General features: G+C 43.5%; 1 protein-coding gene across 2 annotated transcripts in view; it reads left to right on the forward strand.

Moving 5' to 3' along the window:
* Positions 1 to 12,756, forward strand: part of LOC137617167 (methionyl-tRNA formyltransferase, mitochondrial) — a 99,043-nt gene that overhangs the window by 24,668 nt on the left and 61,619 nt on the right. Inside the window, exon 4 of one of the 2 annotated variants that reach the window (XM_068347023.1) lies at positions 7,240 to 7,362. The exons of the other annotated variant lie outside the window; for it this stretch is intronic. Coding sequence (XP_068203124.1) covers positions 7,240 to 7,362 — 123 coding nt within the window. The remainder of the gene's footprint in view (positions 1 to 7,239; positions 7,363 to 12,756) is intronic. 2 annotated transcript variants of the gene reach the window in all.

A 12,756-nucleotide genomic window follows, 5' to 3' on the forward strand; every position in this document is an offset into this window, starting at 1 on the left:
ATTAATGAGCTGCATTTTACGACTGATTTCGCAATTACTACCTTTTAATGAAGGGTAGAATTGCGTGTTTCAGGTAGAAATCAGTAAAAGTTTTGATTTCAGTGAAATAAGTGCAAAACAGAAAATCGATAAAGTGATATGCGCAAAGTGTTACAGTGTTGCGTCCGAGGGTTCGTCTGTTCGTGCCTGTCGTTCACCTAGTCCGGGACCTCTTGCAAGCTCCCAAGCCCAGGGGAGAAGTAATGTCGAACGACTTATGGGTTCGAGAGGCCTTGATCAACGAACAGACGTTTTCCCTCTGTGGTTTCGGGCGTATCTACCCAAGATCGCCCCACCCACTCTAAGACGAGAGAGCCCTTTATTCCTCGTCTGCGGAAGAGGTTTCTCGTAAGAAACCATGGACCAAGGTCTCGCGGCTTATTAAGCGCAAGTCGGTCCATTCCGCGCAAGTCCAACGGCCCAGTTGTAGCCACTGGGTCAGTTCGGACTCGCTGCAGTCTTCCGACGACTGCTCACCTCCTAAGAGAGGCAAAGCGGTACCGCATCAGGCAGTCACACCGTCTGTTGCCGCACCTGCTCCTGTAGACCCTAAGTGGTCTTTGCTGCAGACCATGCAGTCTCAGTTAACGTCATTGATGCAGGACTTTCGTGCGGAGAAGGTTGACACTGCACCAACCTCTAGCCTACAACCAACCACGGTTGTGCGTCCTGTGGACGCTGAGGCGACCTTCTGCCGCACTCCAGCTGAGAGAGTCCCGCCACCCATGCGTTCCAGTGTACCCTGCCAGCCGCATGTTGACGTTCAGCGACGCACGGAACCTTCCGTTGACGTTCGCGAGGTACAACAACAGTCTAAGTTGTTTTGTTTTGACGCGGTGCGTCAACCTCCGCATTCTAGAGTTGTTTTGACTGCTCAGTCTAGACAGTCAAAGCAGTCTCGAGTGGACACTGTACGTCCTCACACACCTGTTGTGGTTGATAGTTCAGTTGTTGACAGTTCACAGACTGTCAAGCAGTTACATGACGTTGCCTTCTGGTCTGCTACTAATGCACCAGTGAGAGACTCACTGAGGTAACCTAGCTTTTATCGGACAAGGTTCCTGTAGATGAGGAAGTTGCTGTTCTCCCTCCTACTGATATTCCCTTGAGGACTCTGTCAGATGGAGAGTAGCCTTAAGCTGCTTAGCCTCCTATGGACTTTAATTAAATCATGATGATTTTTTTAAGGATCTTCGTCCGGATCTTGTAACTGCTGCTCCTCGTTCGCCTTAACGTCAGAACTTACACTAGGCCTAGCTACTTCGAAGCCGTTGTTTTTAAGCTAGTGCTCTCTCGCTCTCCTAGAGAGCGTTACGTTGGCTAGGCGACTGGTTTTTGCACCAGGAGGAGTTTTAGGGATACAGCCTTTGATTTCCCTTCTTTTAAACTGGCTTATAGAGCGAGAGTCTGATATGACACGAGAGAAGTTCTCGGCTTGGGAGTTCATGCCTCTGCCCAGATAGACTTCTCAATTCTGGTAGACTCGCCCTGGCGCCTAGCCAGGAGACGCTCCAAGTTGTTTATAGGTCAACTTCTCAGCTTTTGTCGAGCCTTTGAAGTTTTGCTGTACTATTATGTCACACATAACAAGGCTTTCAGGGATGGTAAACGGTTCCGCCTCAGTCGCTAACCCCGTCTGTTGCCACACCTGCTCCCGTAGACCCTAAATGGGCTTTGCTGCAAGACATGCAGTCCAAGCTTGCGTCCTTGATAGAGGACTTAAATGCGGAGAAGAACCTTCTGGCCAACAACCTTCCAACCGGTCGGTTGTGCGCCCTGTTGACGCTGAGGTAACCTACTCGCGTCTGCCATTTGAGGTGGTTCCTCCTTCTGGCCAACAACCTTCCAACCGGTCGGTTGTGCGCCCTGTTGACGCTGAGGTAACCTACTCGCGTCTGCCAGTTGAGGTGGTTCCTCCACCGATGCGACCCAGTGTGGATTGCCAGCCGCACGTTGACGTTAAGCGACGCTCGGAGGTGGTTGTTGACGTTCAGGACGTTCAACAACCAGCAGAGGTGACTTGTTGTGACGCAGTGCGTCAACCTCAGCAACCCGGTAGGGTGTTGACTGCACAACCCAGACGGTCTAGACAGTTTCGGGTTGACGCTGTACTTCCTCGCGCACCCATGGTTGTTGACAGTTCACAGACTGTGCAGCAGTTCCATGATATTGCGTCCGGCTCCGTCACGCATCCACCAGTGCGACCGGATTCAGCGAGTCAGACGTTGCCCACTCTGTTGCCGTTTCCTCATCAGTTTCGGATGAGGAACCCTCTGATGAGGCCGTTGCTGAACAAGACGATCAGCCCCCAGCCCTGCTATCCATCCAGAAGATGCTGAAGAAGGAACGCTGCTCAGTCAGGCTGTGGATGAGTCTGGTAGGGACACTGTCATCCGTGGATCAATTTGTGTCACTAGGAAGACTACACCTCCGTCCTCTTCTATACCATCTAGCTTTTCACTGGACAAAGGACAAGACGCTAGAAGCGGTCTCGATCCCGGTTTCCGGAAAGATAAAGTCTGGTCTGACTTGGTGAAAGGACTATATCAACCTAAGAGAGGGTCTTCCCCTGACTGTTCAGACTCCCAACCACGTTCTCTTCTCGGACGCATCGGACGTAGGCTGGGGTGCGACATTAGACGGTCGGGAATGCTCGGGATTATGGAACTCGATTCAAAGGACAATGCATTTCAACTGCAAGGAGCTACTGGCAGTACGTCTGGCCTGGAAAAGCTTCAGGTCTCTCCTTCAAGGCAAAGTGGTGGAGGTGAACTCGGACAACACCACGGCTTTGGCGTACATCTCCAAGCAAGGAGGGACCTACTCTCTGACGTTGTACGAGATCGCAAGGGACCTCCTCACCTGGTCAAAAGGTCTAGACATATCACTAGTAACGAGGTTCATCCAAGGCAACTTGAATGTCATGGCAGATTGTCTCAGTCGGAAGGGACAAATAATTCCAACAGAATGGACCCTCCACAAGGATGTATGCAAGAGACTTTGGGCCACCTGGGGCCAGCCAACCATAGATCTCTTCGCAACCTCGATGACCAAGAGGCTCCCAATATTTTGCTCACCAATCCCGGACCCAGCAGCAGTTCATATAGATGCCTTTCTCCTAGATTGGTCACATCTAGATCTATATGCATTCCCTCCGTTCAAGATTGTCAACAAGGTACTGCAGAAGTTCGCCTCTCACGAAGGGACAAGGTTGACGCTAGTTGCTTCCCTCTGGCCCGCGAGAGAATGGTTCACCGAGGTACTTCGATGGCTAGTAGACGTTCCCAGAACACTTCCCCTAAGGGTGGACCTTCTACGTCAGCCACGCGTAAAGAAGGTACACCAAGGCCTCCACGCTCTTCGTCTGACTGCCTTCAGACTATCGAAAGACTCTCGAGAGCTAGAGGCTTTTCGAAGGAGGCAGCCAGAGCGATTGCTAGAGCAAGGAGAACATCCACCCTTAGAGTCTACCAATCGAAGTGGGAAATCTTCCGAAACTGGTGCAAGTCAGTATCCGTATCCTCGACCAGTACCTCTGTAACTCAAATAGCTGACTTCCTCTTATATCTGAGGAAAGAACGATCTCTTTCAGCTCCCTCTATCAAGGGTTACAGAAGCATGTTGGCATCAGTCTTCCGTCACAGAGGCTTAGATCTTTCCAACAATAAAGATCTACAGGACCTCCTTAAGTCTTTTGAGACCACGAAGGAGCGTCGTTTGGTTACACCTGGTTGGAATTTAGACGTGGTACTAAGATTCCTGATGTCAGACAGGTTCGAACCGCTACAATCAGCCTCCCTGAAAGATCTCACCTTAAAGACTCTTTTCCTGGTATGCTTAGCCACAGCTAAAAGAGTCAGTGAGATTCATGCCTTCAGCAAGAACATCGGATTCTCATCCGAAACGGCTACATGTTCTACAACTTGGTTTTCTAGCCAAAAACGATCTGCCTTCTCGGCCTTGGCCAATATCGTTCGATATTCCAAACTTATCGTATGGTTGGAAATGAACTAGAAAGAGTCTTATGCCCTGTAAGAGCTCTTAAGTTCTATTTAAAACGAACTAAACCTTTACGAGGCCCGTCTGAAGCTTTATGGTGTTCAGTTAAGAAACCATCTTTGCCTAGTCAAAGAATGCTTTATCCTATTTTATCAGACTGTTAATACGAGAAGCTCATTCCCATCTGAATGAGGAAGACCAAGCTTTGCTGAAGGTAAGGACACACGAAGTTAGAGCTGTCGCAACTTCCGTGGCCTTTAAACAAAATAGATCTCTGCAAAGTATAATCGACACAACCTATTGGAAAAGCAAGTCAGTGTTCGCGTCTTTTTATCTTAAGAATGTCCAGTCTCTTTACGAGAACTGCTACACTCTGGGACCATTCGTAGCAACGAGTGTAGTAGTGGGTGAGGGCTCAACCACTACAATTCCCTAATTCCATAACCTTTTTAATCTTTCTCTTGAAATGTTTTATTATTGTTTTTGGGTTGTCCGGAAGGCTAAGAAGCCTTTCGCATCCTACTTGATTTGGCGGGTGGTCAAAGTCATTTCTTGAGAAGCGCCTAGATTAGAGGTTTTGATGAGGTCCTGTTGTAGGGGTTGCAACCCTTGATACTTCAGCTCCTAGGGGTCGCTCAGCATCCTAAGAGGATCGCGAGGCTCCGTAAGGAAGACGTACTTAAAAAGGCAGAGTAATTGTTCAAGTCGACTTCCTTACCAGGTACTTATTTATTTTATGTTTGTTATTTTGAATAACTGCTAAAATGAAATAAAAAATCCTTAGCTCATAATAATGTAAACAATTATTGCTGGTCTCTACCCACCCCCTTGGGTGTGAATCAGCTTATATAATCACCGGCTAAGTTTAATATTGAAAAATGTTATTTTTATAATAAAATAAATTTTTGAATATACTTACCCGGTGATTATATATTAAAGGACCCTCCCTTCCTCCCCAATAGAGACCCAGTGGACCGAGGAGAAAATTGAGTTCTGTGTTTACATTGAGTACTGAGTACCTGCACGACAGATGGCGCTGTTGAAGTACACCCCCTACCTGCATTGCGATCGCTGGCGGATTTTTAACGTAGAGTTTTCTGTCGAGCAACAGAGTTGCAGCTTATATAATCACCGGGTAAGTATATTCAAAAATTTATTTTATTATAAAAATAACATTTTTAACCATAAAAGAAACCCTTTCTGGTAAAACCCAGGAGCATAAGTGTGGACTACCCTTTAATCTGTACTCTTTGGTGTAGATGCAATAGTTCCTCCTTTACTTAAACCAGATGGCTCTGTCACTCACTGTCCAAAGGAAAAGGCAACCCTTTTTGGCTGATGTGTTTGACAGTAAGCAGGGTAATAAGAAACTTAATCTTCCTCATTCCTGTTTTCCTGAGTCTAAACTAACTAGTTTAGCTCTTTGATCTCATGAAATTAAAGCTCTGTTGATGGATCTTGATGCTTATAGAGGAGTAGACCCAAATGGTATTTTTCCTTTTTTTTTATAAAGACTGCAGATTTCTTAGCTCAAAAGTTATCTGTTATTTTGTGCAAGTTAGCAAGAAGAGGAGATTTTAGCACTTGTTGGAGAATGAGTAATGTAATTTCATTATGTAAATGTGTTTGTGATAGCTCAAATCCATCTGATTACCTCTCAATTTCCATAACTCCCATGTTATCTAAAGTTTTTAACATCTTTTTACAACACGCCTTAATAGGTTTGCAGAAGGTAATCATCTGTTCCCTAGTTTGCAATTTGGTTTTCCTAAAGGCTTTGGGGCATGTGATTCCCTTCTTACAATCTCCAATGCTGTACAGAAATCCTTGATTGTGATCAGGAAGTTTGTATGATTGGTCTTGATTTTAGTGCTGCCTTTGATCGTGTTAATCATGAGGCCCTTGTTTTCAAACTCAAACAGTTGGGAGTGGATGGGCCATTTCTTAGCATCATTAATTAATTTTTTAGCAGTAGATCGCAGAGAGTTGTTGTTGATGAGCACTATACTACGTATAGGAATGTGATATCTGGTGTTTCTCCGGGTAGTGTTCTTGGCCCATTAATTTTCTTACTATATACACATGACATGTGGTTTGGCTTAGAAAACAAACTCGTTGCATATGCAGATGATGCTACTGTCTTTGCATCAATTCCATCTCCTAAATGTAGATCTGGGGTTGCTGAATCTCCTAATAGAGATCTAGCTAAAATTAGTGAATGGTGCAAATTACTGTATGGGGTATGAAGTTGAATCCTAACAAAACTCAAAGTATGATTGTATGTAGGTCAAGGACAGTGGCTCCTCAACATCTGGATCTCAGCATTGATAAGATCTCAGCATTGATAATGTTTATTCAACTTTGTATGACTCCTTTAAAATTTTAGATGTGATTCCCAACAGCAAATTTACTTTTGAGAAACAAGGTCTGTGTCTTCTTCAATTGCACAAAAAAATGGATTATTGAGAAAATCTTTTAAGGTTTTTGGTGATCAATCTATGCTAAAAAATTGTTTTAATTCTTTAATTTTACCTTGTTTCGAGTATTGTTCATCTGTCTGGTCTTCAGGTGCTGATTCTCATCTTGAGTTGTTGGACAGGAACTTACGGTCTATTAAGTTTTTTATTCCATATCTAGATATTAATCTCTGGCACTGTTGTTCAATTAATTCATCATGCATGTTACATAAGATTTTTTTTATAATTCTGACCATCCTTTACATTTAGATCTTCCCGGACAGTTCCATCCTGTTCATAATACTAGGCATGCAGGTAATTTTTTATAGTCAGGCCTTCTCCATCGTGAGACTCAATACTACACAGTACTTTAGAAGTTTTATTCCAGCTGTGACCAAATTGTGGAATGATCTACCTAATCGGTAATTGTATCAGTAGAACTTCAAAAGTTCAAAGTTTGGGCAAATGTCTTTATGTTGAACAGGCTGACATAACTCTTTTTATACTTTATATATGAAATGGCTATTTTAATGTTGTTAATATTTTCAAAATATTTTATTTTAATTTTTCATTACTTCTTATATCACTTATTTATTTCCTTATTTCTTTTCCTTACTGGGCTATTTTTCCCTGTTGGAGCCCATGGGCTTATAGCATCTTGCTTTTCCAACTAGGGTTGTAGCTTAGCTATTAATAATAATAATAATAATAATGATGATGATGATCTGTTTAAAATTGGTTTCAGGGGTATTCTTAATGTTCATGGATCACTTTTGCCTCGCTGGCGAGGAGCTGCTCCAATCATACGTGCTGTCATGAATAATGATGAAGTGACAGGAGTAACTATAATGGAAATTCAACCTCACAGGTAGGTTTTGAATTCTCAAATAAATTTCATATTACAATAGCTTTAGAATAAACCAGTGTGAAATATTTAACAAATTTTTAAAGTATTTTGTATTTGTTCCCATGCAGATAGAAACCATTGTCCATTACATGGGAGAAATAACAGCAAAGCAGGAATGATAGTTGAAAATCATAACGAGGTATAAATACCTGGCCAGTAGTGAGGAAGCACCATCCTCCTTTGGCTCACTAACAAACAACTCTGATAGCAGCCATCAGTGAGAGCACACATTCACACTGGCTGTTTACTCTGGCAGTTAACTAAATTTATTTTTCTTCCTTTTTTCCAACATGTTAACATCAAGTGATTTTGAGGATGCCTGCAGAAATGCTGAAGTGTTCAGGGGTTCCACCCAAACCCTGAAACACCTTCATGATCACTAGTGACAGATCCTGGATTCAAGCTCCCTGGATACAGAGGAGGGCGAGTCTGACTACCTTCCTGCAAGTCCTTCGGTGTATCCAGGGTGAATGGCTTTAGAGAGGCCCCGTTGCTTCCTTAGAACTAGAAAAAGAAATAACCCCACACTTACAAGGCACAACGATGGAAACTAAGCAATGTTCCTCCAATCTAAAAGAAGGGACCAAAAGACAAACCTGGAAATTACAGACCTATGTGTCTAACTTCTGTGTCTTGCAAAATTTTTTAATCATTTATAGTAGATTCAATAGTACAACATAAAGAAAAACAATCTTTTCATAGCCAGCCAACATGGTTTTAAACAAAAGAGATCCTGTGACAAATTTGTTGGGTTTTTTACCACATGTTTAGTATATATGATAAAAGCAGGGCAATAGACATCATATACCTTGACTTACAAAAGGCTTTTGACAAAGTCCCTCATAAAAAAGATTACAGGTTAAAATGAGAGCACTAGGCATCATTGATGAGCCAGCTGAATGAATCGAAGATTAGCTGACAAACAGAAAACAAGAGAGTTGTAATCAATGGAGAATCCTCAGAGTGGGCAGCTGTTATAAGAGGAATACCTCAATGATCTGTCCTTGGCCCATTATTATTTCTGATCTACATTAACAACAGAGTTAGGATTAATTAGTAGCATAGCTAAATTTGCTGACAATACTAAACTAGGCATAATCGCTACGAACTCAGAAGACGTAGAAGCCTTAAAAGGGGATCTAATTAAGTTGGGAGAAGGGTCCAGAAAATGGCAAATTCCTTCAACGATGGGAAATGCAAAGTTATGCACATAGGTCATAGTAACCCACAAACAGATTACTCACTGTTGGGCAATGAAATAGAAAGTGTGGACCAGGAGGAAGATCTTGGCATTATTATTAGCAAATATTTCAAGTTCACCAAACAGTGCATAAAAGTTGAAAAGAAAGCACAGTAACTAATAGGTTACATAAAGAAACAATTCAAATACAGAAACAAAGACTGTACTTGAGCTGTACTCATCACTAGTACGACTACATCTAGAATATGGAGTCCAATTCTAGGCTCCAAGTATTCAGAAGGATATACAGTAGATACATGTAGACTGGAGGCAGTACAAGCTAGGAACATCAAACTAGTTCCAATTAGTTCATTATGCATGTTGCATAAAATTTTTCATAACTGACCATCCTTTACATTCAGATCTCCCTGGACAATTCTATGCTGTTCGTATTACTAGGCAGGCAGTTAATTCTAATAGCCAGGCCTTCTCCATCATGAGGCTCAATACTACACAGTATTCTAGAAGTTTTATTCCAGCTGTTACCAAGTTGTGGAATGATCTTCCTAATCGGGTAGTTGAATCAGTAGAACTTCAAAAGTTCAAAGTTGGAGCAAATGTTTTTATGTTGACCAGGCTGACATGATTCTTTTTATAGTTTATATGTGACATATCTGTTTTTGACGTTGTTAATAGTTTATATAGGACATATCTGTTTTGATGCAGTTACTGTTTTTAGAATGATATATTGTTAATTTATTCTCATCATTTATTTATTTCCTTTCCTCACTGGGCTATTTTTACCTGTTGGAGCCCTTGGGCTTATAGCATCTTGCTTTTCCAACTAGGGTTGTAGCTTGGCTAGTAATAATAATGATAATGATAATAATAATAATACTAAGAGACTTTGAATATAGATGGAGATTGGAACATTGAACTTATTTGATGTAAAACTCAACAACTAAGGGGACAGTTGATAGAGACATTCAGAATTCTTAAAGGAATAACAAATTTATAGTAGACTACAAAAACATCTTTACGCTTAGCACAAATCAGTCCAAAGGTAATGGGTACAAACTGGAATTAAAGAGATGCAACACCACTCATTGCGGTGATTTCTTTACATACAAAATAGCAAATGCTACACATGGAATAGGGTTCCAGCGGAGTCAGTGAACAGTAACATGGTAAACGAATTCTAGAGTAAGTTAAAGATCATAAAAACTCCAAACATTTAAACTAATTAGCTCTATCCAAGAGAAAATAGAGTCTGTGGATGGACTTGAAAGTCTTTGAGACATCCATAATCCTTGTAGCTCCTTGTAACTCCAAAGGGTAGGAAACCTGCAATCAACCGTTTTTTTCAGGCATATGGCAACTCTAGGCCTCATCTGGAGCTTCCCTGGTCAATCTTGGTTGTGGAAACAGTAGACAAGGTGGCTGCTCAGGTATCTGCAAGGAAGACCTCCTTGAGGGTGGGGAGATTCTCCCGCCTGATTCCATTAGCATTCACGAAGCAGAAGAAATATTATAGGAGGCTCTTGCTTCCCCCATGCTCTGGATCCTACTGTAGGAATTCTGATGCCAGGTGTCACGGCAGAATGTCTTGCAGCATCCACCATCCATCTCTTTTTAAGAGACATAGACGTCGAGCATGGAAGCAACTTTGTAAGCATCGTCTTGGATGACCAATGGTTGGGAACTGTCGGCTATCTAGTCAATATGTAGGACTTATCCGCCCCGGACAAGAGGCAATCCTAAAAGAAATCTTGCTCACAGCTGCCAGGACAGTAGAGTTGATGACACATCAGGCAACCAACTAATGGGCTAATTGGAGTTTTAAGAGACGAGTTGCCGTGGCTGTCAAGTTTCACAAGTGCATTAGTCGACGGGAGGTTTTAATCCTCCATAACGCCTCCCTAAAATTTAGGGTTCTACCTTTTTCTTAACAGCTACAACTGAAAGGTGGAGGAAAGATGGTCAGGACTCCCTGCTACATCGAGTTGCATCCTTCCGGCAGCCACAGTCTGCCTCCACCTTGGGTCAGGCTAGGGTTGCAAATTCGTCAGCTCATCCCCGCAAACCAGCTCAGAGGATCAATTCTTGCCTCGCTGCATCAATCCTTAAACGAGGAATGATCCAGCCTTTTTTGGCCTGCCAATGCAAAGGGCAATCCATGGGCAGAGGTAAACAACTACGTTAGGGGTGGGGTGTTAGTCCTCTCACGATGTAACCAGTGGTAGATTGCTTACAGACCGGTTGGAGGAGGTGGTGGTATCATGGGGTGGAAAGATAGAAAGTGGCCTATTAGAAATTTCCCTGCCTGGTGATTGCCAGACTGGTGTTCAAGTTCCTCTGAAACTCATTAGTTTCTTTAGTGCCTCCTGGCTAATTCTAGCAGACTCGGGAACTTCCCTTCTCTAACACTGAGTCAGGCTTCTTGAGCTTTTGCCGTGATCTGAGGGTTGTGGTAAAATCTATAGAAGTTATCCCTGCTACGATCACAGAGACTGCTATATCTTGTGGTCATCGTAGATACCAGAATGGGGAAAGTTATCCCTCCGACTATAGATTCCATAGGTTAAGGAAGGTAGTAGGTCCCTTCCTACAACGAGTCTCACTTCCAGCGCATCAGTGGTTATATCTCGTAGGTCACCTATCCTCACTGAAACGTCTGGTACGCAACAGTCACCTGCAAATATGATCTCTCCAGTGGTGACAGAAGTCCAGTTGGGGCCAGAACGAGGACCCACTGGACTTGTTAGTTCCCATGGGACCCGAGCAGAAGGCAGACCTTGGATGGTGGGGGACAGACGACAACCTTCACTGATGGGTAGGTCTTCCCTCCCCCCCTGGAATTGATGCTCTTTATAGACTCATCAAAAGAAGGATGGGGACACATCTGCTGCATCACATGGCTTCCGGCTCTGGTCCGAGTCTAATGGATTTCAGCACTTAAACCTCCTAACAATAAGGGCAGCCTTTTTGGCCCTGCAACAGTTTCATCAGTTCCTGGTAGGTCACTCTGTGGTGTTGATGAGCGACAACACCACGGTGGTGGCTTAAGTAAACAAGCAAGGTGGTACTTTTTCTCAGCACCTTTTCCATCTAGCAGTGGAGATGCTAAGATGGGCAGAAGACAACTTGGTGTCCCTGTCAGCTCGCTTCATTCTGGGCAAGCGGAATGTGCTTGCCGACATCCTGTGCATAGCGACTCAGATAGTGGGCTCCGAGTGGTCTTTGAATCATCTAGTACCCAACAAAGTCCTGACTTTGTGGGGTTCTCCAACTGTGGACCTATTTGCAACACCTCTGAACAGTAAGCTCCCTCTGTGCTGTTCCCCAGTACCGGATCCCTAGGCGCTCTGGCAAGATGCATTTCCACAACAGTGGAACAACATGAATATCTACACGTTTCCCCCATTTAGCCTAATGAGAAGAGTAATCAACAAGGCAAGTTCATCCACCAGCTAGCAATGGCCCTCATAGCCCTGCTACGGCATCACGCGGAATGGTTTCTAGACCTTCTTCAGCTACGAAAATAAGTCCCGAGAGAATTCCCTCCATGTCACAATCTACTTGAGCAATCACACGTAAAGGTGTACCACAATGCCGTAGAATCCCTACGTCTTCACACCTGGAGGTTATCCGGCGTCTTCTCGCGAAGAGAGGATTTCCCCAAAATGTTGCAAAAAAGATGTCCGGATTCCTCCGGGAATCTTCACCTGCAGTGTACCTGGCTAAGTGGACAGTCTTTTGTGGTGGGTGTTATGGAAGGGGTATCTCTCCTCTCGATGCCACTATTCTGGCAATCTTGGATTTATTGTGTATCTTTGGAGTGATGAACTCCTCTTATTCTTGGTAGTGAAAGGCTTTCTCTCAGCCTTGAGCCTCACCTTTAGATTGAAAGGAGTTAATATTTCCTCATCATTGGAATTGTCTCTCCTCATACGTAGGTTATCCGGTGTCTCCTTGCGAAGAGAAGATTTTTGCAACACGTTGCGAAAAAGATGTCCGGATTCCTCTGTGAATCTTTAGATGCAGTGTACTAGGCTAAGTGGGTAGTCTTCTGTGGTTGGTGTCATGTAAGGGGTATCTATTCCAGCAATAGCAGATTTTATTGGGTACCGCCTCTTAATCTCGGCGGTGAAAGGCTTTCGCTCAGCCTTGAGCCT

The sequence above is a fragment of the Palaemon carinicauda genome, chromosome 23, assembly GCF_036898095.1.
Source record: "Palaemon carinicauda isolate YSFRI2023 chromosome 23, ASM3689809v2, whole genome shotgun sequence".
Classification (NCBI taxonomy): domain Eukaryota; kingdom Metazoa; phylum Arthropoda; class Malacostraca; order Decapoda; family Palaemonidae; genus Palaemon; species Palaemon carinicauda.